This window comes from Geotrypetes seraphini, chromosome 8 (genome assembly GCF_902459505.1).
Source record: "Geotrypetes seraphini chromosome 8, aGeoSer1.1, whole genome shotgun sequence".
Taxonomy (NCBI): domain Eukaryota; kingdom Metazoa; phylum Chordata; class Amphibia; order Gymnophiona; family Dermophiidae; genus Geotrypetes; species Geotrypetes seraphini.
In genome coordinates this window covers 189468717-189494056 of record NC_047091.1, presented here as the reverse complement: position 1 = coordinate 189494056, position 25340 = coordinate 189468717, and the positions used below count along the sequence as shown (strand labels likewise).

Here is a 25340-nt window from a genome sequence, read left to right as displayed (position 1 = left end):
GAAGAGAGAGTGGGGAGAAGACGCTTGGAAATGGGGAAGAAAGAGGGAGAAGATGCTGGGAAATGGGGAAGAGAGAGTGGGAAAACGACGCTGGGAAAGAGGCTAGATTAAGAATATTTGAATTGCTATCCCCTTTTGACTCTTCCCTATCAATCTCCCCTGCCTTTTCTCCTTACCTCCCCACCTCCCTTCCCCAATCCCATCCACTTTGGTTAACTCCTTCTACTTAAAGAACAATCTTCTCTCTAGGTTTGCGGGGACGGGGTGGTGATGGGGACCGAGCTCGCAGGGACGGGACGGTGACCAAGCCTACGGGGACGGTATGGTGACGGGGGTGAGCTCATGGGGACGGGGCAGAGGCGGGGACAAATTTTTTCCCCGTGTCATTCTCTAGTAGTGTGTACTGACCTAATGGAGTGATTGTTTTCTAGTATATTTTACATTTTCCCTCCATTCCTCTTTTTTGCTATTTGTGTTCCACAGTGGTTAAAGCTACAGCCTCAGCACCCTAAGGTTGTGGGTTCAAACCTAGCTCTGCTTCTTGTGACCCTGAGCAAGTTACTTAATCCCCCCATTGCTACAGGTATATTAGAGAGATTGTGAGCCCCCAGGACAGACAAGGAAAAATGCTTTGAGTACCTGAATAAATTCATGTAAAATGTCCTGAGCTCTTCTGGGAGAACAGTAGAGAAAATGTCTGCTTCTCATCTGTTCTCCACATTGGATCTAGTGGACCAGCTCATGAGAATGAGTACATAGGCCAGGGGTAGAGAACTCCGGTCCTCAAGAGCCGTATTCCAGTCGGGTTTTCAGGATTTCCCCAATGAATATGCATGAGATCTATTTGCATGCACTGCTTTCAATGCATATTCATTGGGGAAATCTTGAAAACCCGACTGGAATACGGCTCTCAAGGACCGGAGTTCCCTACCCCTGACATAGGCTGTCAGCAGCACAGGTGGTTTTTTATTCATTTATTTAAAACTTTTTTATACCATTTACAAAAATACTAAACAGTTTACATCAATTAAAACATACATAAGCTAGAAGCAAACCATTTCAAAATCTGCTAATGCCAACTAATAAACCACAAAAATGCAGTTAACAAACAGAGAGGTTCATTAAAATCTATGGACACATTAGCATTTCGTACATGCTGACTTAGCAAGCACGCCTTAGTAAAAGAGGTGGCATGTTTTAACTGTTTCTTAAATTGAAACCAGATTTCACACAGTCACAAGTTATTCCACACTTGAAGAAGACCAAGGCAGTTCTCTGAGGTAGGTATTTCTCCATGGAAGCTTCCCTCGAGCAGGAGGTGATTATGGGCAAACTGGGTAGGCCCTTGTGATCTTTATATAGGAGGGAGAAGAAATTCTAAACCACCTTGGTTTGTTTGAATAAATTACGGTAAAACTTTGGGCAGGCAAGCAGGAGGCAGGAAAGGAGGAGAGAAAAGCAGAAGGGAAGAAAGAGCAAGAGAAAGCAGGAGAGAGCAAGGGGCATTGGCGAGAGGTAACTCCGCCCACCCCAATGTCATCCACTGGAGCTCCTCCTTAAAAGGGGAGGGGCCAATGGAGCTCAGTTAAACAGGCTTGGGCAGGCAAGCAGGAGGCGAGAACAGGAGAGGGGAAGAAGGAGCAAGAAAAGGCAGGAGAGAGCAAGGGGCATTGGCGAGAGGTAGCTCCGCCCACCCCACCCCAATGTCATCCACTGGAGCTCCTCTTTAAAAGGGGAAAGGCCAATGGAGCTCAGTTAAACAGGCTTGGGCAGGCAAGCAGGAGGCAAGAAAGGAGAAAGAGAGGAGAGAACAGGAGAGGGGAAGAAGGAGCAAGAGAAGGCAGGAGAGAGCAAGGGACATCGGTGAGAGGTAGCTCCGCCCATCCCTCAACATCATCCACTGGAGCTACTCCTTAAAGGGGAGGGGCCAAGGAGCTCAACCGTTCGGCACACATCAAAGGCGAACATTAAAGGCGCTCGCCTTAGCGAGAACGCCTTTGTGAAGGGCCTTAATCTTTTCCTATCTTGTGTCCCGGATGACAGGACATTCCAAAAATGTCGTTGCCATCGTATGTCCCATACTAATAAAGAGCCAGGAACACAAAATATTTGAATTTACAGACTTATGACTTATTTACATTATGTTTACAATAGCCGTAAATTATAACGGTGAATAATACAAAACTTTGCTAAAATAATTATGATTGGAACCAGAGTAATGTAAAATTTATTACGATAGGAAAAGATTAAGAAGGGACGAACAAAGAAGAAACACTAAGGAAGGACACCAACACAGGCAAATACAACAAGGGCAACAGGACAGACAAGCAGTAGATAAACAAACACAGTAGTAGCAGAGGGCAATCACAGCAGACACAGAGGACACACACAAGCAACAGGGGTAGCAGGTTTAAAATCAAGAAAAGGATTTCACAGTAACACCGAGGATGCTACACAGATTCCTACACAAGAAGAAGCCACTTCAGATGACAGACCGGTAAGTGAACAGCAATGGATGCAGCAGACAGAAGCAGGATGTTAGGCTACCCAGTTTTCTGCACCGTTTGCCACATATATTACTACCTCCCCTCTGGGAGACGGTCTTATGCATGCACTTGATGCGAGGAATTGGAGGGCCTGAAGAAGCAAGTCAGACTCCTGGAGGGCAGAATACTGGAATTAGAAGCACTTCGAGCAGTGGAAGAGGAGAACAGAGAGGCAGAAAACTTCATGACATAGGAAACCATTAAGGAAGAAGTGAGGGAGTTAGAGAAGTTCATCAGGGAGGCCGTGGAAAATCACCAACAACAGTGGAGCTGCCAAGATACACCTACAGTGAATGAGGACCAGGATACACCTACAGTGAGCGAGGACCACCTGGAGGACAACCACAAGGAAGATGAGTCCGGTGCAAGCCAACGCCAGGATGAGGGAAGATGGAAGTGCATAGAGTACACGGACCTACGGCTGAAGAGATGGTCATACACCAGGGACATGGACCTGTGGCTAGAGAAGATAGAGAGGACAGCAATCGTCATGGGGGACTCCATCATCAGACAAGTCGACAGCCACATAGTGGGAGGAAGACAGGATTGGCTGGTGACCTGCCTACTGGGAGCCAAGGTAGAAGATATAGTGAGTCGCATCAACAGGATCATCGACAGCGTGGAGGAGGAAGATATGACGGTGGTGATCCACGTGGGGACAAACAACGTGAGCAATAGGAACTACTGCAGGGAAGGACTGAAGAACCTGTTCCAGATGCTAGGAGGGAAGCTGAAGACCAGAACACCAAGGGTAGTGTTCTTGGAGTTCCTGCCAGTGCCCAGGGCCGACGAGAAGAAGCAGACGGAGCTGCAAGCAGTCAACGCATGGATAAGGCACTGGTGTGAGGAAGAAGGATTCCACTTCTTGCACAACTAGACGACGTTCTGGGGGAAGAGCAAGGTGCCTCATGAACGTCTACTCCGAAAACTGAAGAACCATGGGGTGGACGGAGATGTACATAGATGGATCAGAAACTGGTTAGCGGGTAGGAAACAGAGGGTAGGGGTGAAGGGCCACTACTCGGACTGGAGGAAGGTCACGAGTGGTGTTCCGCAGGGCTCGGTGCTCGGGCCGCTGCTATTTAATATATTCATAAATGATCTAGAAACAGGGACGAAGTGTGAGATAATAAAATTTGCGGATGACACCAAACTATTTAGTGGAGCTCGGACAAAGGAGGACTGCGAAGAATTGCAAAGGGACTTGAACAAACTAGGGGAATGGGCAATGAGATGGCAGATGAAGTTCAACGTTGAGAAGTGTAAAGTATTGCATGTGGGAAGCAGAAACCCAAGGTACAACTATACAATGGGAGGGATGTTATTGAATGAGAGTGCCCAAGAAAGGGACTTGGGGGTAATGGTGGACATTACAATGAAGCAGACGGCACAGTGCGCAGCGGCCGCTAAGAGAGCGAATAGAATGCTAGGTATAATCAAGAAGGGTATTACAACCAGAACAAAATAAGTTATCCTGCCATTGTATCGGGTGATGGTGCGTCCGCATCTGGAGTACTGCGTCCAGTATTGGTCGCCGTACCTTAAGAAGGATATGGCGTTACTCAAGAGGGTTCAGAGGAGAGCGACACGTCTGATAAAGGGATGGAAAACCTTTCATATGCTGAGAGATTGGAGAAACTGGGTCTCTTTTCCCTGGAGAACAGGAGACTTAGAGGGGATATGATAGAGACTTACAAGATCATGAAGGGCATAGAGAGAGTAGAGAGGGACAGATTCTTCAAACTTTCAAAAAAATAAAAGAACAAGAGGGCATTCAGAAAAGTTGAAAGGGGACAGATTCAAAACAAATGCTAGGAAGTTCTTCTTTACCCAACGTGTGGTGGACACCTGGAATGCGCTTCCAGAGAAAGTAATAGGGCAGAGTACAGTACTGGGGTTTAAGAAAGGATTGGACAATTTCCTGCTGGAAAAGGGGATAGAAGGGTATAGATAGAGGATTACTGCACAGGTCCTGGACCTGTTGGGACGCCGCGTGAGCGGGCTGCTGGGCACGATGGACCTCAGGTCTGACCAAGCGGAGGCATTGCTTATGTTCTTATGTCCTCAGCGGAGATGGAATGAGACTACTTGCAAGCAACATCAAGAGAGTTTTTAAATTAGGAAGAAGGGGAAAGCCGACAGTCAACCAAGAGTCAATGGTTCTGGAACTGGTATACCCAGAGGATACCGTGCAGAAAGATAGCCGGGAAGACTCACCGGATAGGAAACAGAGAGTGGGGGTAAATGGACAATGCTCAGACTGGAAAAGCATCACGAGTGGAGTGCCGCAGGGTTTAGTGCTTGGACCTGTGCTCTTCAAAATATTTATAAATGACCTGGAAATTGGAACAATGAGTGAGGTGATTAAATTTGCAGACAATACAAAGTTATTCAGAGTAGTGAAGACGCAGGATTGTGAAGACCTGCAACGTGATATAAACACGCTCGAGAAATGGGCCGCAACATGGCAAATGAGGTCTAACATGGATAAGTGTAAGGTGATGCATGTCAGTAACAAAAATCTTATACACGAATACAGGATGTCTAGTTCAGTACTTGGAGAGACCCCCCAGGAAAGAGACTTGGGAGTACTGGTCGACAGGTCAATGAAGCTGTCCGTGCAATGTGCAGTGGCGGCGGCGTAAAGGGCAAACAGAATGCTGGGAATGATTAAGAAGGGAATCACGAACAGATTGGAGAAGGTTATCATGCCACTGTACTGGGCCATGGTAAGCCCTCACCTGGAATACTGCATCCAGCACTGGTCGCCGTACATGAAGGGTCCAGAGAAGAGCGACTAAAATGGTTAAGGGGTGAGAGATTAGAGAAACTGGGCCTCTTGTCCCTTGAAAAGAGGAGATTGAGAGGGGACATGATCGAAACATTCAAGATAATGAAGGGAATAGACTTGGTAGATAGAGACAAGTTGTTCACCCTCTCCAAGGTAGAGAGAACGAGAGGGCATTCTCTAAAGTTAAAAGGGGATAGATTCCATACAAATGTAAGGAAGTTCTTCACCCAGAGAGTGGTGAAGAACTTCCGGGGGTTGTTATAGGGGAAAACACCCTCCAGGGTTTCAAGACGAAGTGGTCCTGCTGAACCAGAACATATGCAGGTAAGGCTAGACTCAGGGCACTGGTCTTTGATCTAAGGGCCGCTGCGGAAGCGGAGTACTGGGCACGATGGACCACTGGTCTGACCCAGCAGCGGCAGTTCTTATGATAGAAGATCAGGTATTAGAGAAATGAGCCAGAGCCAGAACCTGATTCCTTTCCACGGGGTGGGGGGTGGGGGGCAATGTGGAAAATGTGATACCTCCCCAGAGGTAGAATGACATACCAGCTCCAGAAAATTCCTGGGAGACACAAAGGCTGTAGCCGGAGAGACATCAGTATTTCTGCTGCTTCAACTCTGCTATCAGCTGGAGATATTTCAAATACTTGGCTAAAAAGCAAAGTTCAGCAGGCAGCAGAGGCACATTTCCTCTTTTTTTTTGTTTTCAAATACTGTGAGATAGTTTAAGGGGAACTGAAAAATATAGTGGCTGGAGGAGAGTGAAGCAAATGTTCCAGTTGTGAGATGCTCTGCTTCACATGCCAAGGAGGAGAGGTGTTTTCCAGTACAGTACTGCAAAGGGTTGCCTGCCTCACCTGGGCTTGGAGGGAGTGGCCACTCCTGGCTGATGACTAAGAAACCCGGAAGGAGCAGAGTGTGCAGAGACTAGAGCAGCCTAGGCCAACCTTGCTGCAGACCTTCATGGCAGCTGCCCCGCTCACCCCCTGCCTCATGCCGTCACCCTCTCTAGCAAGGCAGAGCAGGGCAGCCCTGTGAGCTCTCTGTTCTGGCAGGGAGAGCTGAAGCATGTGGACTATGGCAGGAGTTGCTTTCACTGTGTGCTGGGTCTGGCAGTTGCTGTCCTGGGTAGTAGCAGGTAAGAACTTCTCGATTCTGGGCTTTACAGAGCCTGAGCTCAGATACCGATGCGCCTGTAGCTGGTTTCTTTTTCTGCATCTGATAATCCTGCTATGAAATTTCTGACTCTTTCCCATCCTTCCTTCTCATCTAAGCTCTTCCTCCTTTGAACTGGCATCATGTGCTCTTCCTCGGACTCTATTTATTTCCCCACTGTCATTCAAGCTCCTAATCATATTTTCTGGTTTTCCCTTCTACCAGACAGGCTGGTTTGGTGCCCTGAGCCAACTCTGGCATTTGCACCTCCACCCCGGCTTCGGATCACTTTTGTAGTATGAGGGGTAAATCTTCAGCCAGTGTAAGTTAACTGCTGGGGCCAACATTTATCTTAATCCATGTAAGACTGCCAGGTAGCAGCGGAATATGTGGATAATGCAGTAACTGTCTGGTTAGTTTTAAACGCTATTCAGCAGGTCTAATCTAAATATATACCTAGGGTTACCAGATGTCCGAAAAAAACTCTTTTTAGAGGACTGTCTGCCCGGAGGGATTTCCAAAACCTGGCAGTTTGTCTGGGTTTTGGAAGGCCCCAAGCTTGGGGCCGTGTCTGGACAGCCTCTGCATATGCATAGATGTCAATGTGATGATGTCACAAGCATGCACGTGATGTCATCAGGTTGACGTCCAGAGGCCGCTCCCAAGCTCGGACAAGGAGACACGAGGTCTATGTGGGGGCAGGGCTGATGGGCGGAACAGGGCAGAGCCAGATAGCCTCTTTTTTTAAATAGGAAATCTGGTAACTCGAAACATATCCCCAAATTCTATAAAAATCAAGCATACAATTTATTTTACAAATTTATTTTATTTTTATATTTGTTTTCCGCACTATCCAAAGTTATAGGTGGATAAATAAAGGACACTCATGGTAACAATTTAACAATGGACATTGAACAATCAGTGAGGATAACAGTAATGAAAACGGACAGTGAGTGATCACTGATATGATGATAATTACAGATCTAGGCAAGCAATAGGAGGATACTCAGAGTGATCATTTTGAATTGGACATTTAACAATAGGTGATAAGAACATAAGAATAGCCTTAGTGGGTCAGACCAATGGTCCATCAAGCCCAGTAGCCTGTTCCCACGGTGGCCAATCCACATCCCCAGTACTTGGCCAAATTAAAAGAGTAGCAACTTTCCATGCTTCTGATCCAGGGCAAGCAGTGGCTTCCCCCATGTCTTTCTCAAAAATAGACTATGGACTTTTCCTCCAGGAACTTGTCCAAACCTTTCTTAAAACCAGCTATGCTATCTGCTCGTACCACAACCTCTGGCAACGTGTTCCAGAGCTTAACTATTCTCTGAGTGGAAAAAAAATTCCTCCTATTGGTTTTAAAAGTATTTCCCTGTAACTTCATCGAATGTCCCCTAGTCTTTGTAATTTTGGACAGAGTGAAAAATCGATCCACTTGTACCCGTCCTACTCCACTCAGGATTTTGTAGAATTCAACCATATCTCCCCGTAGCCGTCTCTTTTCCAAGCTGAAGAGCCCTAACCGTTTTAGTCTTTCCTCATACGAGAGGCGTTCCATCCCCTTTATCATTTTGGTCATTCTTCTTTGAACCTTTTCTAACGCCACTATATCTTTCTTGAGATAAGGAGACCAGAATTGAACGCAATACTCCAGAACATAAATGTAAACATGATGTTGCACCATGGAGTGATACAGGGGCATTATAACATTGTTAGACTTGTTAACCATCCCTTTTTTAATAATTCCTAGCATCCTATTTGCTTTTTTGGCCACTGCTGCACATTGGGCGGAAGGTTTCATCATATTGTCTACGATGACATCCACATTCATTTCTTGGGCGCTAACCCCCAAGGTGGACCCTAGCATCCGGTAACTGTGATTTGGGTTATTCTTAATGTGACACAATTAAAAGTTTAGAAACAGACTCTTAACAGTTACTGCAATAAAGACATAGCTGGTACTTGCACACTAGCTCCTAGTATTTGTAAGATCAGTTCTCAATAGGGACTGTGGAGGGAGGGGATGAGCTGCGATTCTGAATAGAGATCTTCTGTAGGGTTCTAGTCATACTTTCTGGAGAGATGGAACTAATTGACTAAGCATCGCTTGATTTGTAATTTATATATTTAATTTATTAGATTTACTATTCTAATTTTTGAAATGTAACCTTTATTTCATTCTTCCTGGTTACTTTGGGTTCTGTCTTGCTATTGGGTTGCAAATATGATGATTTCTCTGGGGATTCTTCTCCTTTCAATTTTATTTTTTATATAAGTGATGTTCTTTTCTCAAGCACTTTAGTTTAGATTGTTTCAAATCCGGGATATACTGGTATAAAACCTCTAAAATGTAAATATGACAAGGGGGTGTGGTTTGGAGGAGACTAGGGCAAGCGGAAAAACTAAACTCAGAAGGGAAATGCACGACTCTGTCATCCGTGATGTCTAGGTTTCAGAGAAGTGTTCCGATTGGTTCATAGACAACGGCGCGAAAGACAAAAGTGCGCGCCGACAATTGAGCGCAGCGCGCGCTGCTGCGCCGCTCTAAATTACAGTTTTTAGGGGCTCCGACGGGGGGTTTTGTTGGGGAACCCCCCCAGTTTACTTAATAGACATCGCGCCGGCGTTATGGGGGGTTGTAACCCTCCACATTTTACTGTAAACTGAACTTTTTCCCTAAAAACAGGGAAAAAGTGAAGTTTTCAGTAAAATGTGGGGGGTTACAACCCCCCAAACCCCCCACAACGCCCCCACAACACAACACGTCAGAGCCCTAAAAACAGTAATTTAGAGCGGCACGGCAGCGTGCGCTGCGCTCAATTGTCTGGGCGCGCCTTTGTCCCGGCGCGCTTTTGACCTGACACCGTTCCGATTGAACATTAATCCCGCAAACTCCACTGGCATACAGGAAATAAACTCTAAACTGGATAAAATCAGTGATTGGCTATGAACAAACAAACTTTCTCTTAATATAAACAAACCTCCTGGCTTTTACTTTACTTTATCTTCCTAGCTCCTTTCCTATAACCCTTCATTGTAGCTCCTTTTCAACCTAACCCTGTAAACCGTGCCGAGCTCTACGCTTGTGGAGATGGCGCGGTATACAAACCTAAGGTTTAGTTTAGTTTAAGAACATAAGAACATAAGAAGTTGCCTCCGCTGAGGCAGACCAGAGGTCCATCTCGCCCAGCGGTCCGCTCCCGCGGCAGCCCATCAGGCCCACTGCCTGAGTAGTGGTCTAAACCTATCTATACCCCTCAATCCCTTTGTCTTCTAGGAATCTATCCAAACCTTCTTTGAAGCCATTTAACGTGCTCCTGTCTACCACAGCCTCTGGAAGCGCGTTCCATGTATCCACCACCTTCTGAGTGAAAAAGAACTTCCTAGTGTTTGTTCTAAACCTGTCCCCTTTCAATTTCTCCGAGTGACCCCTAGTACTTGTGGTTCCCCACAGTCTGAAGAATCTGTCCCTGTCTACTTTCTCTATGCCCTTCAGGATCTTGAAGGTTTCTATCATGTCTCCTCTAAGTCTCCACTTCTCCATCAAATCTTGCTCAATACAAATGGAATCTAAATTAAAGCTACTAGGAGTCATCCTAGACAAAGACTTAACTTACCACGATCAAATAAGCTCCGTCATAAAAAGTTGCTTCTACAAACTTCGTCTTATCTGCTCCTTAACTTCTATTCTCGAAACCGCTTCTAAGGAAACTTTAATCCACTCATTAGTCATCTCTCATCTTGACTTTTGCAACTCCTTATATAAAGGAATCACGTCGTCTTCACCTTATCCAAAACACAGCAATGAAACTCATATACAAAGCAGTAAAATATGACCATGTCACTCCTCTTCTATGAGGTTACCCATCTCACATCACACTCGCTTTTAAAATTAAACATACGCGCTCACCAGCTTTTCTCGATAAACTCATTATTTCCCACTTCTCACCATGGACCCTTAGATAAGTAGACCAGAATTTATTGACTGTCCCCCCAATCAAGGAACTTTATTACATTGTAACATAGTAACATAGTAGATGACGGCAGATAAAGACCCGAATGGTCCATCCAGTCTGCCCAACCTGATTCAATTTAAATTTTTAAATTTTTTCTTCTTAGCTTTACCCAGTACTGTGCTTGGATTCCAACTGCCGAAATCTCTGTTAAGACTTGCTCCAGCCCATCTACACCCTCCCAGCCATTGAAGCCCTCCCCAGCCCATCCTCCACCAAACGGCCATACACAGACACAGACCGTGCAAGTCTGCCCAGTACTGGCCTTAGTTCAATATTTAATATTATTTTCTGATTCTAAATCTTCTGTGTTCATCCCACGCTTCTTTGAACTCAGTCACAGTTTTACTCTCCACCACCTCTCTCGGGAGCGCATTCCAGGCATCCACCACCCTCTCCGTAAAGTAGAATTTCCTAACATTGCCTTTGAATCTACCACCCCTCAACCTCAAATTATGTCCTCTGGGTTTACCATTTTCCTTTCTCTGAAAAAGATTTTGTTCTATTTTAATACCCTTTAAGTATTTGAACGTCTGAAATACAAACTGGAAATACAAACTTTTCCGTTACGGCCCCAACTCTTTGGAATGCCTTGCCATTTCACCTTCGCCAAGAAAATTCTCTTGATAAATTCAAAACTAAACTCAAAACTTTCTTATTTCAAGATGCATTCCATAGCGCTTAACAATATCCCTTTTCAATAGTAATTCACTCCACAAAAAGAACCACTTCTATGAAGCAACACCCTTCCCTGATGTTATTTCCCCTCCTCTCGTACCTTTATTTTATTTACTTTTATTTTTATAATGTAATTATAAACTTTCCTTTCCCACTTCCTCTAAGTCCATATACGTCATTGTCTTCGTCTACTTATTGTTTTACCCATTTCTTTTTTACCCTGTTTTTTTATTTTTATTTTTTAAAATTGCTATTATGTTTTTAGCTTTGTAAACTGGCCAGATACACGTTGATGGTCGGTATATTAAAATGTAAATAAACTTGGATCACCCCCTTAATCCCCCAGTGGTTGATGTCCCCCACCCCATCTCAAAAATGAAACTGGCAAGAGATGGGCTCGGTGACAGTCGGGAAAAATGAACATTTGCAGTATGTTTTCAAAATGAGTGTCATAAATGTTTTATGTTCTGCAGAGGTCAGCCACATGCATGTGGCTGAAGCTCTCTAGGCCCCAACCTTTTAATCTCTCTGCCAACCCCAAGGTCCTCCCCCCCAAGACTACTGAGGGACCTGATGGTCCAGCGGCAGGAGCGCGGCCCTCTCGTTCCTGCCTCCTCGCGGCTGCCTTCTAAAATAGCTGCCCCGACCTCTTGCGGAGTTTCCTGTAGTACATGAGAGATTGGGGCAGCCAGTTTAGAAGGCACCTGCAAGGAGGGAGGCGCTAGAGCACAGGTGTCAAAGTCGGTCCTCGAGGGCCAGAATCCAGTCGGGTTTTCAGGATTTCCCCAATGAATCTGCATGAGATCTATTTGCATGCACTGCTTTCAATGCATATTCATTGGGGAAATCCAGAAAACCCGACTGGATTCCGGCCCTCGAGGAGGGACTTTGACACCCCTGCGCTAGAGGGTCACGCTGCTGCCACAAAGACTTCTGCTGGACCGCCAGGTACCTCGGTAGGCCCGGGAGAGGGGAATCATGGGGTTGGGAGGGAGATTAAAAGGGTCAGGGGCCTGGAAAGGGGAGAGAACCTTGGCCATGGGTTGGAGGAGGGGCAGGGGAGATATTGAGGGGCAGCTGAGTGAGTGCATTTGTAGGTCAACGAGAGGAGTTTGAAAGCAGATGAGATGATGATAAAGTGGAATAAATTACAGAAATTATTCCCCAAGTTGATGATAAAGTGGAATAAACAGGTCTCTGAAATTTAAATGGGTGGGTAACATAATGATTCGAGACAGATATGTATGAAGCAATACAGATAGGGAGCAAGAACCCTGTTGACCACCTGTTTACGGTTATAAAGTTAATGTTGAATCCACTATTTTATTATAATACGTAATACAGTACAGTGAAAGAAGGAAGCTCCAGTTACAGAGCTGATAGGTACGATTATTTATCATGGCAAATTCCCATATTTCTGCTCTACTCTCTGAAGAAGAAACCGTCAAAAGACTCACATGTTCTAATTCCCCTTGGTAGGAGCGGAGGTCACTGTCATTGGTGAAGTGAACGGAAGCATCGTCTTATCATGCAATAACATGACAGAGAGTGTGGAAAACATGGCGTGGTTTAAATCTGGGACCCTCAGCCCCATTCTTTCCGAGGGAGACTTGCGGCTTTCTCTGGTGAACAAGAGCTCTCTGCAAATAAACGGGTTGCGTCTGCAGGATGAAGGGAATTATACCTGCAAGGGAAACCTGACCGCCACCGACCACAATCCGCAGGTCCAGCTCCTGATTGCCAGTAAGTTGGTTAATTAATGGGTAACTTGGGGGTCTACAAACAGGTAAAATTGAAAGAATGAACTTGTGTTCAACAGATCACGATTGATGCATGAGATTCATTCTTGTCATGATATGTACAAAACAAACTCATTTGTAGGCTCTATCCTGAAAGGGTATTATTATAAGAACATAAGAATTGCCGACTATCCTGTTTCCAACAGTGGCCACCCTAGGTCCCAAGTAGTAAAACAGATTTTCTGCTGTTTATCCTAGGAATAAGCAGTGGATTTCCCCAAGCCATCTCAAGAATGGCCTATGGACTTCTCTTTTAGGAAATTATCCAAGCCTTTTTTAAAACCCCGCTAAGCTAACTGATTTCACCACATTCTCCGGCAATGAATTTCAGAGTTTGATTACACATTCTGTGAAGAAATATTTTCTCCATTTTTTTTTTAATCTACTACTTAGGGCTCCTTTTACGAAGCCGTGTTAATTGGTAGCATGGAATGTTGCTACTCTTTGGAGTTCCGGAATCTTGCTATTATTTAGGGTTCTGGCAGGTTCTTGTGACCTGGATTGGCCACTGTTGGAAACAGGATACTAGGCTTCAGTGGGGTAGGTAGGGGGAGAACTGCCAGGGGAGGTGGCACCTCCTGCCGCGTGCCCCTTCGCATTCCCCGTACCTTTTCAACTTCTCCGACACGAGCAGCATGCCCTTGTTGGTGTCGGCTCACCCTTTGACATCACTTCCTAGACACAGGACCCGGAAGTGGCGGCAGAGAGAGCGTCGATGCTGACGCGGGCAGCAATGTTGCTCATGCCGGAGAAGTCAAAAAGGTACGGGGAAGGCAAGGGGTGCGGAGAGGTGCCAGCGCCCAGTGCGGACCGCTCTCCGCCCATCCCTTCCTAGGTTAGATGGACCTTTGATCTGACCCAGTATGGTGAGTCTTCCATTCTCCTGTTGATGCTTAGGCTGACTGCCATCTCCTTTCATGGCCTCCCCGACCTCTCTCACTTATTGACTTGCAGGGTCACCTCTGCAGAAACGCAGGCATGCAATCTACAGATGCCGTTCTGCAGGGCGTGTCTGAGATCCCATCTGCCCCGCCACTGTACGCTTTCAAGATTTCAGAAATATCGATGGCATTGAAGTTGTTACGGAACTGAAGACCGGCCCGAATCCACCTCACATATCCCCAGATCCAGTTGGTGTGATCATGCACACCCCAATCCATGCATGGCCGTGGCTGGGGATTCAGAGAAGTGACAGGGATACCACCGTTTCTTTTTGGGGGTGGGAAGGCACAAGGGTCGGAGCTTCGGGGCACCTGACACTTTTCTGGATTTACGCCTTAGTTTCTCCCCTGTACGCCAGCTCTAAGGGAATGGCTCAAGTCACTGTTACAGTTTGCAGGTTAGGAAGCAATGCTAGCTCGCATCTTGAAATGTTACTGCCCAGTGCCTTGTGCTTTTTTTAGCTTCTTTTTAAGGTCACTTGTTCATAACGAGCATAGAGCTGGCTGATAAAACTGCCTATTTGTGCCAAGTGATGCGTACACTGAAGATTTCTTTTGGACAATGTTACAAAGATATATAAAAACATAAGACTAGCCTTACTGGGTCAGACCAATGGCCCATCTAGTCCAGCATCCTGTTTTCTCAGTGGCCAACCCAGGTCCCAAGTACCTGGCAGAAACGGAAAAAGTATCAACATTCCATACTGGAAGCCCAAATGGTACCAACATTCCATGCGGAATCCCCAAAGAGTATCAACATTCCATACTGAATCCCCAGAGAGTAGCAACATTCCAAAATCTCAGAGTAAGCAAGATTCCGGAAGCCCAAATAGTACCAACATTTATTCAGAATCCCCAGAAAATAGCAACATTCCATGTTACTGATCCCAGGGTAAGCAGTGGCTTCCCCCTTGTCTGTCTCAAGAACATAAGAATAACCTTACTGGGTCAGACCAATGGCCCATCTAGCCCAGTATCCCGTCTTCACAGAAGCCAATCCAAGTCACAAGGACCTGGCAAAAAACCAAATAATTGCTTCATTCCATGCCACTGATCCATGTCTGTCTCAACAGCAGACCATGGACTTTTCCTCCAAGAACTTGTCCAAACTTTTTTAAAAAACCAGTTCAGTATTCAGTAGTACTTTCTAGCAAATGAATATTTTCTTATTAAGGATCGTAACAGTCCTTATAAGTCAGTCTATGGAAATTGTACTCACAGCCACATTGCTTTGTAGTGCTTTGGAGGCTTGACTAGCTGTTTCAGGCTCTTAGGTCTCTCTGAACGAGAACTCAGGGTTAAAGGTCCTGGTCCAGTTCTGTTCAGGAGCTGCATTTTATTCAGCTACTGGGAGCTAAAGAGAGCTTGTCATGTTCATATTTGTGAAGGTTCTTTAGCCAGTTTTACTGTCATGAATGTAAATAGACTGAAGCTGTGTTTATATGAAATAGGGTCTTTCTGCTTCCTCACACCCCCATCCCCTCAGCAAATACCTCCAAACACCCTGACCTCAGGAGACACTCTTAAATCCACCCACAAAGACTCCCCATCCCTTGTAGGTTTCCTCCAGTTCCATGTCAGCCAAACCCTGGTGGCTTAGTGGAACAGGGTAGGTTCCGTCACCAGTTGCTCCTGCCCTGTGAGGCTCTAGATTCAAGAGACACCATTGTGAACCTGGAAATACACAAGGTAGGAGTGATTGGGGGGGTCACTTCTGCCCTGTTCCACAAGCACACCCAAGATTAACTCAAGTAGGCCCCGGGGGCATTGATTCGGTGGATGAGGAAGATGAACTCTGGAATTTCAATCTTGAATGGTGTAGAACAGCTAAAAGTGAATTCATTTTTTTACCATTTCATAAAGTACAAAGACTAGTGGGACACTCAATGAAATGACATAGAAATACTTTTAAATCAGATAAAAGGAACTATTTTTTTTTTTTCACTCAACAAATAGTGAAGCTCTAGAACCAATTGCCAGAGGATGTGTTTCTGGGTTTAAAAGAAGTTTGGACAAGTTCCTGGAGCCAAAGTTCATAGTTTGCTATTGAGACAGACATGGGAGAAGCCAATGTTTACCCTGGATCGGTAGCAAGGGATGTTGCTACTCTTTGGGTTTCTGCCAAGTGCTTGTGTCCTCTTGGAAGCTAGATGGACCCTTGGTCTGACCCAATTTGGCTATTCTTATGTCCTAAAAGGGAACGCAGGGGAGAATTTGGGATGTGTTGGAGAAAAGTCCAAAAGTCCAGTAGAGAAGACGGTTTTCAAACCAGAAAAAGGTCCATCTTTTTTTCTTCCAAATGGCCATTTCCTAGATATTTTTCAGCTCAGTGTATTTATCTCTTTGAACCATTTAAAAAAAAAAAAAGTCCCAATTCAAAACACGCTGGTAGTGTAGGCCAGAGTTTTAAAGGCACCTTGGTTTGTTGTAGAATTGCGCTTCCCACCTGCTTTACTAATGCGCAGCGCGGGTTTTAGCGCCAGAAGCAGCGGTAACTGCTCTGACACGTTAGTAAAGGACGGGCTTAGTGATGCCTAAGGTCAGCTCTGCCCTTAAACACGCCTACTTAGGAGCGTGGCATCACTAAGTCCCGGAAGGTGTCTGGTTGTTTTAGAATCGGCTTTAAGGCACTTAAACTAAGGAAGGTCCCCTTTTATGACGCCGTGTTAGGCTTTTTAATCTATAAGCGTCAGAGCTTTTACCGCTGCGGCTGGCAATAAGAGAGCCTAACACGGCGTCATAAAAGGGGGAGTTACAGAACAGGGGTAGGCCAGAATCCAGTCGGGTTTTCAGAATTTCCCCAATGAATATGCATTGAAAGCAGTGCATGCAAATAGATCTCATGCATATTCATTGGGGAAATCCTGAAAACCCGCCTGGATTACGGCCCTCGAGGGCCGGAGTTGCCCACCCCTGAGCTAGAATAGGAGTCCAAAATGTCTGTCTGTCTGTTCGGCTTAATTTCCACCATGATAGATACATATTCCCTATTTTAGGTGGTCCCCACAGCATCAACGCCAGCATTTCCCCATCCAGGTCTCTGCCCAATGGCACTCTGATTGTAACCAAAGGTTCCAACCTGGATTTCAGCTGCACCAGCCAGTCACAGCCGACTCCCAGCATGAAGTGGGTGTTTAAAACGGAGAGCACCAATTCTGACGAAGCCCTCTGGGAAGGAAACACCACCTCCATCAGCTTCAGCATCAGCAACATACCTGCTGATTACCTGGGAAACCACTCGTGTACGGCACAAAACTGGTTAAGCGGAAGGAAACAGACATCTACCCTCCAAGTTCTGGTCTACTGTGAGTATCTCATGAGTAACCTGTACGTGTTCAGCTGATGAGTAGAAGGCAGAAAGGGGAGGGGATATTACATTACATTACATTAGGGATTTCTATTCCGCCATTACCTTGCGGTTCAAGGCGGCTTACAAAAGATTTATAAACAGGGTTACAATGGGATAACAATAGAATTGCTAGAGTGGTAGAGAGTAGATCTTTTGACATTTCTTTGGTAGTTAAGAACAGGGAGGCTTAACAGAAGATTTATAAACTACAATTGTCCTTGCTATGATAGTAAAGGGTAGATCCTTTGTCTATTATTAGTGTTGTTGAGAGTATGTGAGGTTAGGGCTGTTTCAGGAATTTCTTTAAAAGTATGGTTTTTAATTCTTTTCTGAATGTCTTGTAGTCTGGGGTGGTCATCAGAAGGTTGGAGATCTGGTTGTCCAGTCTTGCTGCTTGAGTGGCTAGGAGACCGTTGTGTAGTTTTGATCGTTTTACTTCTTTGATTGGGGGGGAATGAATGGGGAGTGTGTTTTTCTGTGTCTGGTTGTGGATACTGGGATGAGGCGGTTGTTCAGGTAAGACGGGCTGTCTCCGTTAAGAGTTTTAAATAACATGCAGTAGAATTTGAATTGTATTCTTTCTTGGATTGGTAGCCAATGTGAGTTGATGTAGGCTTCAGTGATATGGTCATGTTTTCTCAATGAGTAGATGATTCTCAAAGCTGTATTTTGGATTGTTTGTAGTTGTTTGGTCATAAAGGTTGGGCATGGGAGGTAGAGGATGTTGCAATAGTCCAGTAGTCCTAGGATTAGGGATTGTACTATAAGCTGGAATTGTGTTCTTTCAAAGAATTTCCGAATTTGTCTGAGGTTTCTCATGATAGTGAAGGATTTCTGTATTGTGTTGTTTATTTGCGGTTGCATGGTACAGCATCTATCTATGGTTATTCCTAGTAGTTTTATGGTGGTGTGGATGGGGTAGTTGATTGAGTTGAGTTCTAGGTTGGCTATGGTTTGGATTTTGTCATTTTCAAAGAGAATGAATTTGGTTTTATCTGGATTGAGTTTAAGTTTAAGATATAAAGATATGAACGATCCATCTAGCCTGCTCAATGGTTTCATGCTTTATAAATTCATAATTCAATTCTCATATTTCTGGGCCATAGACCAAAGAAGTCTGTCTGGTACAGAACGGTATACATGAATTTATTTAGGTGCTCAAGCATTTTCCCGTCTGTCCTGGTGGGCTCTCAATCTATCTTATGTACCTGGGGCAATATTATATGTGTATTGGTGAACTGGGGGCTGGTGGAAGTGATTTGCAGGAAGTAAGGTTAAAGTTTAGGCTGCTTTCATTGTAATCCACCTTGTACACTTTTTGTCATGATCGGTAGCATGGAATGTTGCTACTCTTTGAGATTCTAGAATCTTGTTACTCTCTGGGATTCCGAAATCTTGCTATTCTTTGAGATTCTACATGGAATCTTGATACTCTTTGAGGTTATAGAATCTTTTGTTACTCTTTGGGATTCTGGAATGTTACTACTCTGGGGATTCCACATAGAATGTTGCCACTCTTTGGGGTTCCAGAATCTTGCTATTCTTTGAGATTCTACATGGAATCTTGATACTCTTTGAGGTTCTAGAATCTTTTGTTACTCTTTGGGATTCTGGAATGTTGCTACTCTGGGGATTCCGCATAGAATGTTGCCACTCTTTGGGGTTCCAGAATCTTGCTATTCTTTGAGATTCTACATGGAATCTTGTTACTCTTTGGGGTTGTGGAATCTTTTGTTACTTTTTGGGGTTCTGGAATGTTGCTACTCTTTGAGTTTTGGCCAGGCACTAGTGACCTGAATTGGTCATCGTGAGAGCGGGCTACTAGGCTTGATGGACCCAGTAAGGCTATTCTTATGTTCTTAAAATAAATATTAAATAAAATTTCTCTTTTGGTGGGAGTGAGAATCTATAAACAGGTGACGTTTTCTCCGTTACAGCCTGATTTTTATTAATTCCGGAAGGGTCTAAAGCCTTTTGACAATTCTGCTACTTATCATTTCTATAGACGTAGGCGTCTCTGTATACTACACATATAAGAGACAGTGCCTGCTCTACAGCTAATAAAAGCCAGCTTTGCAAAATTAAATGCAAACCATGTCATATAATTTGCATACTAATGAGTTGTTTTGCATGAATTTACCTATTTTGTATCTCATTATTATTTAGGTCACATTGTGAAAAAAAGCATTAATGCACATTATTAAAACCCTCTCCCCCCCAATTTTACAAAACCGTAGCGCAGTTTTTAGCACCAAATACGGCAGCTATCGGCCTCTTTTACAAAGCTGTGCTAGCGGCTGCCCTGCGCTAACGGCCCCGATGCCCATAGAGATTTAAAGGCCTTTGGGACTGTTGCCGCGTGGCAGCCACTAGTGTGGCTTTGTAAAAGAGGCAGTACACTTCCCTATCCCTATTCGCGGTTTCGATTATCTGCAGGTTTTTCCCCAGCCCCCCTCCCTCAGAATCGCTCATTGGCATCGAAAAAACAGCCCCAGGACTTGGAGGGAGGCGATCAGAATTGGCAGGGAGGCGATTGGAGGCAGAGGGAGGCAATCACAGGCGGCAGGGGGGTGATTGGAGGCAGAGGGAGGCAATGAAAGGCAGTGGGGGCGATCAGAGGCGGCAGGGGGGCTATTGGAGGCAGAGGAAGGTGATCAGAAGTGGCGGGGAGGCGATCATAGGCAAAGGGAGGTGATCAGAGGCGGCAGGGGGGCGATTGGAGGCAGAGGCAGGCAATCAGAGGCGGCGGGGAGGCGATTGAGGGCGACATGGGGGGCGATCGGAGGTGGCATGGGGGCGATCGGAGCATGGACCTTACCTATTGGTCTAGCAGTGACGTAGGGCAGTAGCGATCTTCCTACACTCCTGCCTCATGCAGAGCTCTGCTATAAGTTCCCGTGGTCTCACGAGACTACAACAAGAGTTCCTGTTGTAGTCTCGTGAGACCACGGGAATCAGCAGCACGGTTCTGCACGGGGCAGGAGTGTAGGAAGATTACTCCTGCCCCACGTCATTGCTAGACCACCAGGTAAGGTCCGGGGGTGGGTCAAAGCCGGCCAAAAGTTATTCGAGATTTTTCCCTATTCACGAGCTGGCTCTGCCCCTAATCCCCGCGAATAGGGAGGGAGAAGTGTATATTTTTCTTGAGATAAGGAGACCTGAATTGAACGCAATACTCAAGACTGTTGTTGAATGTTCTAAAGCAGTGGTCTCAAACTCAAACCCTTTGCAGGGCCACATTTTGGATTTGTAGGTACTTGGAGGGCCTCAGAATAAAATAGTTAATGTCTTCTTAAAGAAATTACAATTTTGCATGAGGTAAAACTCTTTATAGTTTATAAAACTTTTCTTTTGGCTAAATCTTAATAATATTGTAATTTATAGCTAAAGAAACATATTATTAAGAAACGGTTTTATTTTACTTTTGTGATTATGATAAACACTAGTTTTATAGCCCATTACATAAACGGATGCTAGAATAGATATGTAGACTTGGGCATTTCTTTCTTTCTTTCTGTCTGTCTGTCTTTCTTTCTCTCTCCCTGGCCACCCTGTCTGTCTGTTTTTCCTGCCTGCTGTCTGTCTGTATTTATTTATTTATTTCTGTCTCTCCCCCTGTCCAGTAGGAACCCTTCCCTACTCCCCCCTGTCCAGCAGTAGCCCTTCTCCCTTCCTTGTAGCTCCCCCCTGTCCAGCAGCACCCCCTTCCCTGCCCCCCTGTCCAGCAGTAGCCCTTTTCCCTTCCTTGTAGCTCCCCCCTGTCCAGCAGTAGCCTTTCTCCCTTCCTTTTACCTCTCCCCTGTGCAACAGCAACATTTCTTTCCCCCCCCTTCCCTGGTCTTCCTTCTCCCTCATTCCCTCTGTCTCCCCAAAAGGGTGCTACTGCAACATTCCCCCCGCGGACCCACACAGCTGTCGGCAGCACAGCATTCACAACTCGCTACTCCTGCTTGCTTTGGTCCTTCGTCGCTGCCGGGTCTCACCTACTTTGTTTTCATGAAAGCAGGACCCGGCAGCAAGGAAGGCCCGAATCAAACAGGAGCAGCAAGTTGAAGCCTCCCTCCCTGCCCTATCTTCCTTCAATGCCGCCCTAGCCAGGAATTGACTAGGGCCATGCTAACACTGTGCTTGCTGGCTTCGCTACTCCTCCCTCTCCCCATCTCCGGTTTCGGAGGAACAGGGTCGGGAAGCCGGCAAGCACAGCGTAGTCAGAAGTCAGCTGGCGTCAGAGATCAGGAAATCAGCTGAAGCAGACACTGCGAATGCGTGGGCACGGCGCCATAGATCACGGACCCACCAACTTTGAAGTGCGCGCTAAGGGTAGTTGAGGCCAGCAATGTGCTCGATTTTAAGAAAAAATGGGATAAACATGTGGGTTCGCTTTGAGGAAGTGCTTAGGGGGGAGGGTTCTTCGAGTGGGCAGACTTGTTGGGCCAATGGCCCTTTTTTGCTGTCATACTCTATGTTTCTATGTAAGGGAATTATTATAGTGGATACCGAGGGCCGCGAGTTTGAGTGCACTGTTCTGGCGCTGTCTACATAGCACTGGCTGCATATTGGTGGACAGGGGCAGAGCTGTATTATAGCTGCTGCCGTACAGAGACTTTGTGGTCATTTCTAGGTGTGCACCAGGCTAAGGTCACATTACTTTTCCGGATAATGGTCATGTGGACAGCTGGAAGGTTAGATCTTTGGCAGGGGTTGGAGCTTTATGCAGAGAGATAATAAAAACTAGTGAACTCTAATCCACGGGGTTTTCCGCAGTCATGTGCACCTTTCTTTTCATTATCATCCTTTTTATGGGGTAAGTTTTGCAAAGAAAACCAGCACAGTTGATTTGGAAAAACTGAAAGTAATGCATTGTATTGACTTGTCCTAATTCTATGTAGTTCAACATACTCAAGTTGCTGGTATAAGCATGGTGAGAGGGCAAAATTCCAACGAGCCTTTTATCCATGGAAATGCCTTTTGTTACTGCTCTCCCCAAACCCCCATCCAAGAGGCTACCTGTTCTCAGTAGCATTACAGCAGCTCTGCACGTCAATGGTCTTTATTGTAGAAGCCTCAATCACAATCAATGGGACAAGTCTATTCAATCCAGAGATCAACTGTATACCAGACTTGAGTTACTCGGAAATAATTGTTAGCCAATCTCTACTGAACTCTCAGATGCCTGCTCTGGTGAATCATCAAAGAATAGCAGGAGAAGGTATCATTCATTGAGAACAGTAGAAAAATTTTTTTTGTGCTTCAGTAACAAACTATAAATAAATAAATAGTGTAGAATACCCAAACAACACACTTATCTTTGGTTTTCAAGTGTCGGTATTGCATTCACTGCCGGGTGTCAGCACCATTTTGTCTCGCTAATCCAGCTAAGCTGCACAGTAAGTAACATGCACTTTAGAACTGAGTTAAACTACACAGTATAGTTTTCTATTTTCTATTTTTTAGATTTTTAGACTTTAAGGTTCTTTGTATTTTTTCATTGTAGATTTTTGACCCCTGATGAAGCCAGAGATGGTGAAACGGGTCCCCGTAGGGTTATTTACATTACAATGAATGCAATACCGACACTTGAAAACCAAAGATAAGTGTGACGTTTGGGTATTCTACACTATTTATTTATTTATAGTGTGTTACTGAAGCACAAAAAAAACTTTTCTACTATTCTCAATGAATGATACCTTCTCCTGCTATTCTTTGATGATTCACCAGAGCAGGCATCTGAGAGTTCAGTAGAGATTGGCTAACAATTATTTTCGAGTAACTCAAGTCTGGTATACAGTTGATCTCTTTATTGTAGAAGCCACATTTTCAATTTGCATATAAAAATATCAATATTTAAACTCATGTATCAAATAAACATTCAAAATCCAGGTTTAGCAAGCTGGGATTTACAGGTGAAAATCCACAACACAGACATAAGACAAACAAAACAATTTTGATTGCGAGTCCACTGGTGACAAAGAAAGTATAGTCAAACCTTGGTTTGCGAGCATAATTCGTTCCAGAAGCATGCTTGTAATCCAAAGCACTCGTATATCAAAGTGAATTTCCCCATAGGGAATCATGGAAACTCAGACGATTCATTCCACAACCCAAAAACTTTAATACAAAATACTATACGTACTCGTTTAGAACAGTCACTACACTCCTGCGGCGTCAGAGAGAGAGGACTATGCTATATATTATATGTACGTGCATATAATTTGTACAGCTCTGCATATGTCTCATAGCGCTAGAGAAATTATGATTAGTACCGTATTTTCACGCATATAACACGCGCGTTATACACGATTTTACAAACCGAATATAACCATGCGCGTTATATTCGTGAGCGCGTTGTACAAATTTTTTTTACATAGTTCCCCCCCCCCGACATCCGATTCACCCCGCAGGACCGCTCGCACCCCCACCCCAAAGGACCGCTCGCATTCGCACCCCTTCGGGTGCGAGTGCGAGCGGTCCTTCGGGGTGGGGGTGCGAGCGATCCTGCGGGGGGGGTGAATCGGACGTCGGGGGGGGCATCAGGCTTTCAGGGTGGGGACAGGACTTCAAGGGGGGACAGGACTTCAAGGGGGAGAGGAGAGTTGGGGCGGGCGAAAGGAGAGTCGGGCGGCAACGGGAGAGTCGGGGCGGCATGCGCAGTATACGGGTGTGTGCGCTATATAAAAATTTCTTTACATAAATTACAGTTTCCCGCGCGCTATACCCGTGTGCGCGTTTTACATATATATATGAGTATAATATATAATATATAATAATATATATTATAATATATATAATATATAATATATAATATATAATAATATATGAGTGAAAATACGGTAGTAGTGGTTGGAGCTTATTTTTCCCCAAAGGGGGGGAGGGGGAAAAGATTGATTCAAATAGAAACTGAATTCACGGCAGTCTCGCGAGAGTACTGTGGATTGGAGGGGGTGGTTAAAGCTGCTGCCTCCGCACCCTGAGGTTGTGGTTTCACTCCCAGCATGGGATGTCACTCAACACTCCATTGTCCCAGATGCCTCAGTTACATTGTGAGCCTGCCAGGATCGATAGGGAGAATACTTACGAGTACCTGATTACTATTCAATGTATTGTAAACCACTTTGGATGAATCTCTTTGTGAAAAGGCCGTTAATAAAACCAAAGAAATAAATAAACTTGTGTCTGCCATTTTGAATAGTGAGACTGCACAGGGCAGGAGCATAGGAGGATCGCTCTTGCCCTGGTTCATGACTGCACCAGCGGGGCTTAAGGTAGGCCTTGGGAGAAGCTTTCAATGGGTCGGACTCAAATATAAACTGAGACCCCCATTTGGGGGCTGAAAAATCTAGGCCTATATTTGAAGGAGGAAATAAGCGACACATTTTGTTGAGGAGCTCAATCAATAAGATGGTGAATAAGGGACAGAATGTCCACTAAATGGAGAGATTTAAAGGAAAGACATTTCCTAGCCTTTGTGTGTACTTCCAGCTCCCTTTTAACCTTGCCTTCTAGATCAACCGAAATCAGATCCAGTGTGCTGGGCAGAGAACTTGCTAGAGGAGAACGTGCTCCACCTCATCTGTAAGTGGCCTGGTGGATACCCAGCTCCCCATTTGCAGTGGATTGAGGAGCACGGAGGTTTTAAGCCCATCGTCAACGCCACAACACCCACAGATGTCATAACGGCGACACTGGACAAATCGCTTCTGCAAGATGGGCAGAGATTTAAGTGCTTGGGGAGCCATGACACAAGGGAAGAGAGAGAGAAGGCGGCATGCACGCTGGAGATTAGTAAGTCTCGAGTCCCAGTCCCTTGTCTGTATCAAAATTGTAGCTGGAGCAGCAGGGTGGCATCAGCACCAGCGCTCTGCAGATAGATCACAAAGTAGTGTTACCAACTAGCTCTATTGCTTCCAGCCCAGCTGAACTAGTGCAGGCTTCTACCCAGTGTGGGCATTAACAGGGTTGTTCTTTTCTAAGGTAAATGGACTATATTTAATGTAGCTCCCACAGATTATTAAATCTTGAACATAAGAATTGCCACTGCTGGGTCAAACCAGTGGTCCATCCTG

General features: G+C 45.2%; 1 protein-coding gene across 4 annotated transcripts in view; it reads left to right on the top strand.

Moving 5' to 3' along the window:
• Window positions 1-25340, top strand: part of VSIG10 (V-set and immunoglobulin domain containing 10) — an 84744-nt gene that overhangs the window by 7717 nt on the left and 51687 nt on the right. Inside the window, exons 1-4 of one of the 4 annotated variants that reach the window (XM_033955196.1) lie at window positions 6132-6477; window positions 12668-12931; window positions 16925-17233; window positions 24781-25059. In XM_033955196.1, coding sequence (XP_033811087.1) covers window positions 6408-6477; window positions 12668-12931; window positions 16925-17233; window positions 24781-25059 — 922 coding nt within the window. In that variant the 5' untranslated portion in view covers window positions 6132-6407. Of the gene's footprint in view, window positions 1-6131; window positions 6478-12667; window positions 12932-16924; window positions 17234-24780; window positions 25060-25340 lie in introns of those variants that run through there. The other 3 variants (XM_033955198.1, XM_033955195.1, XM_033955197.1) reach the window with 3 other exon arrangements.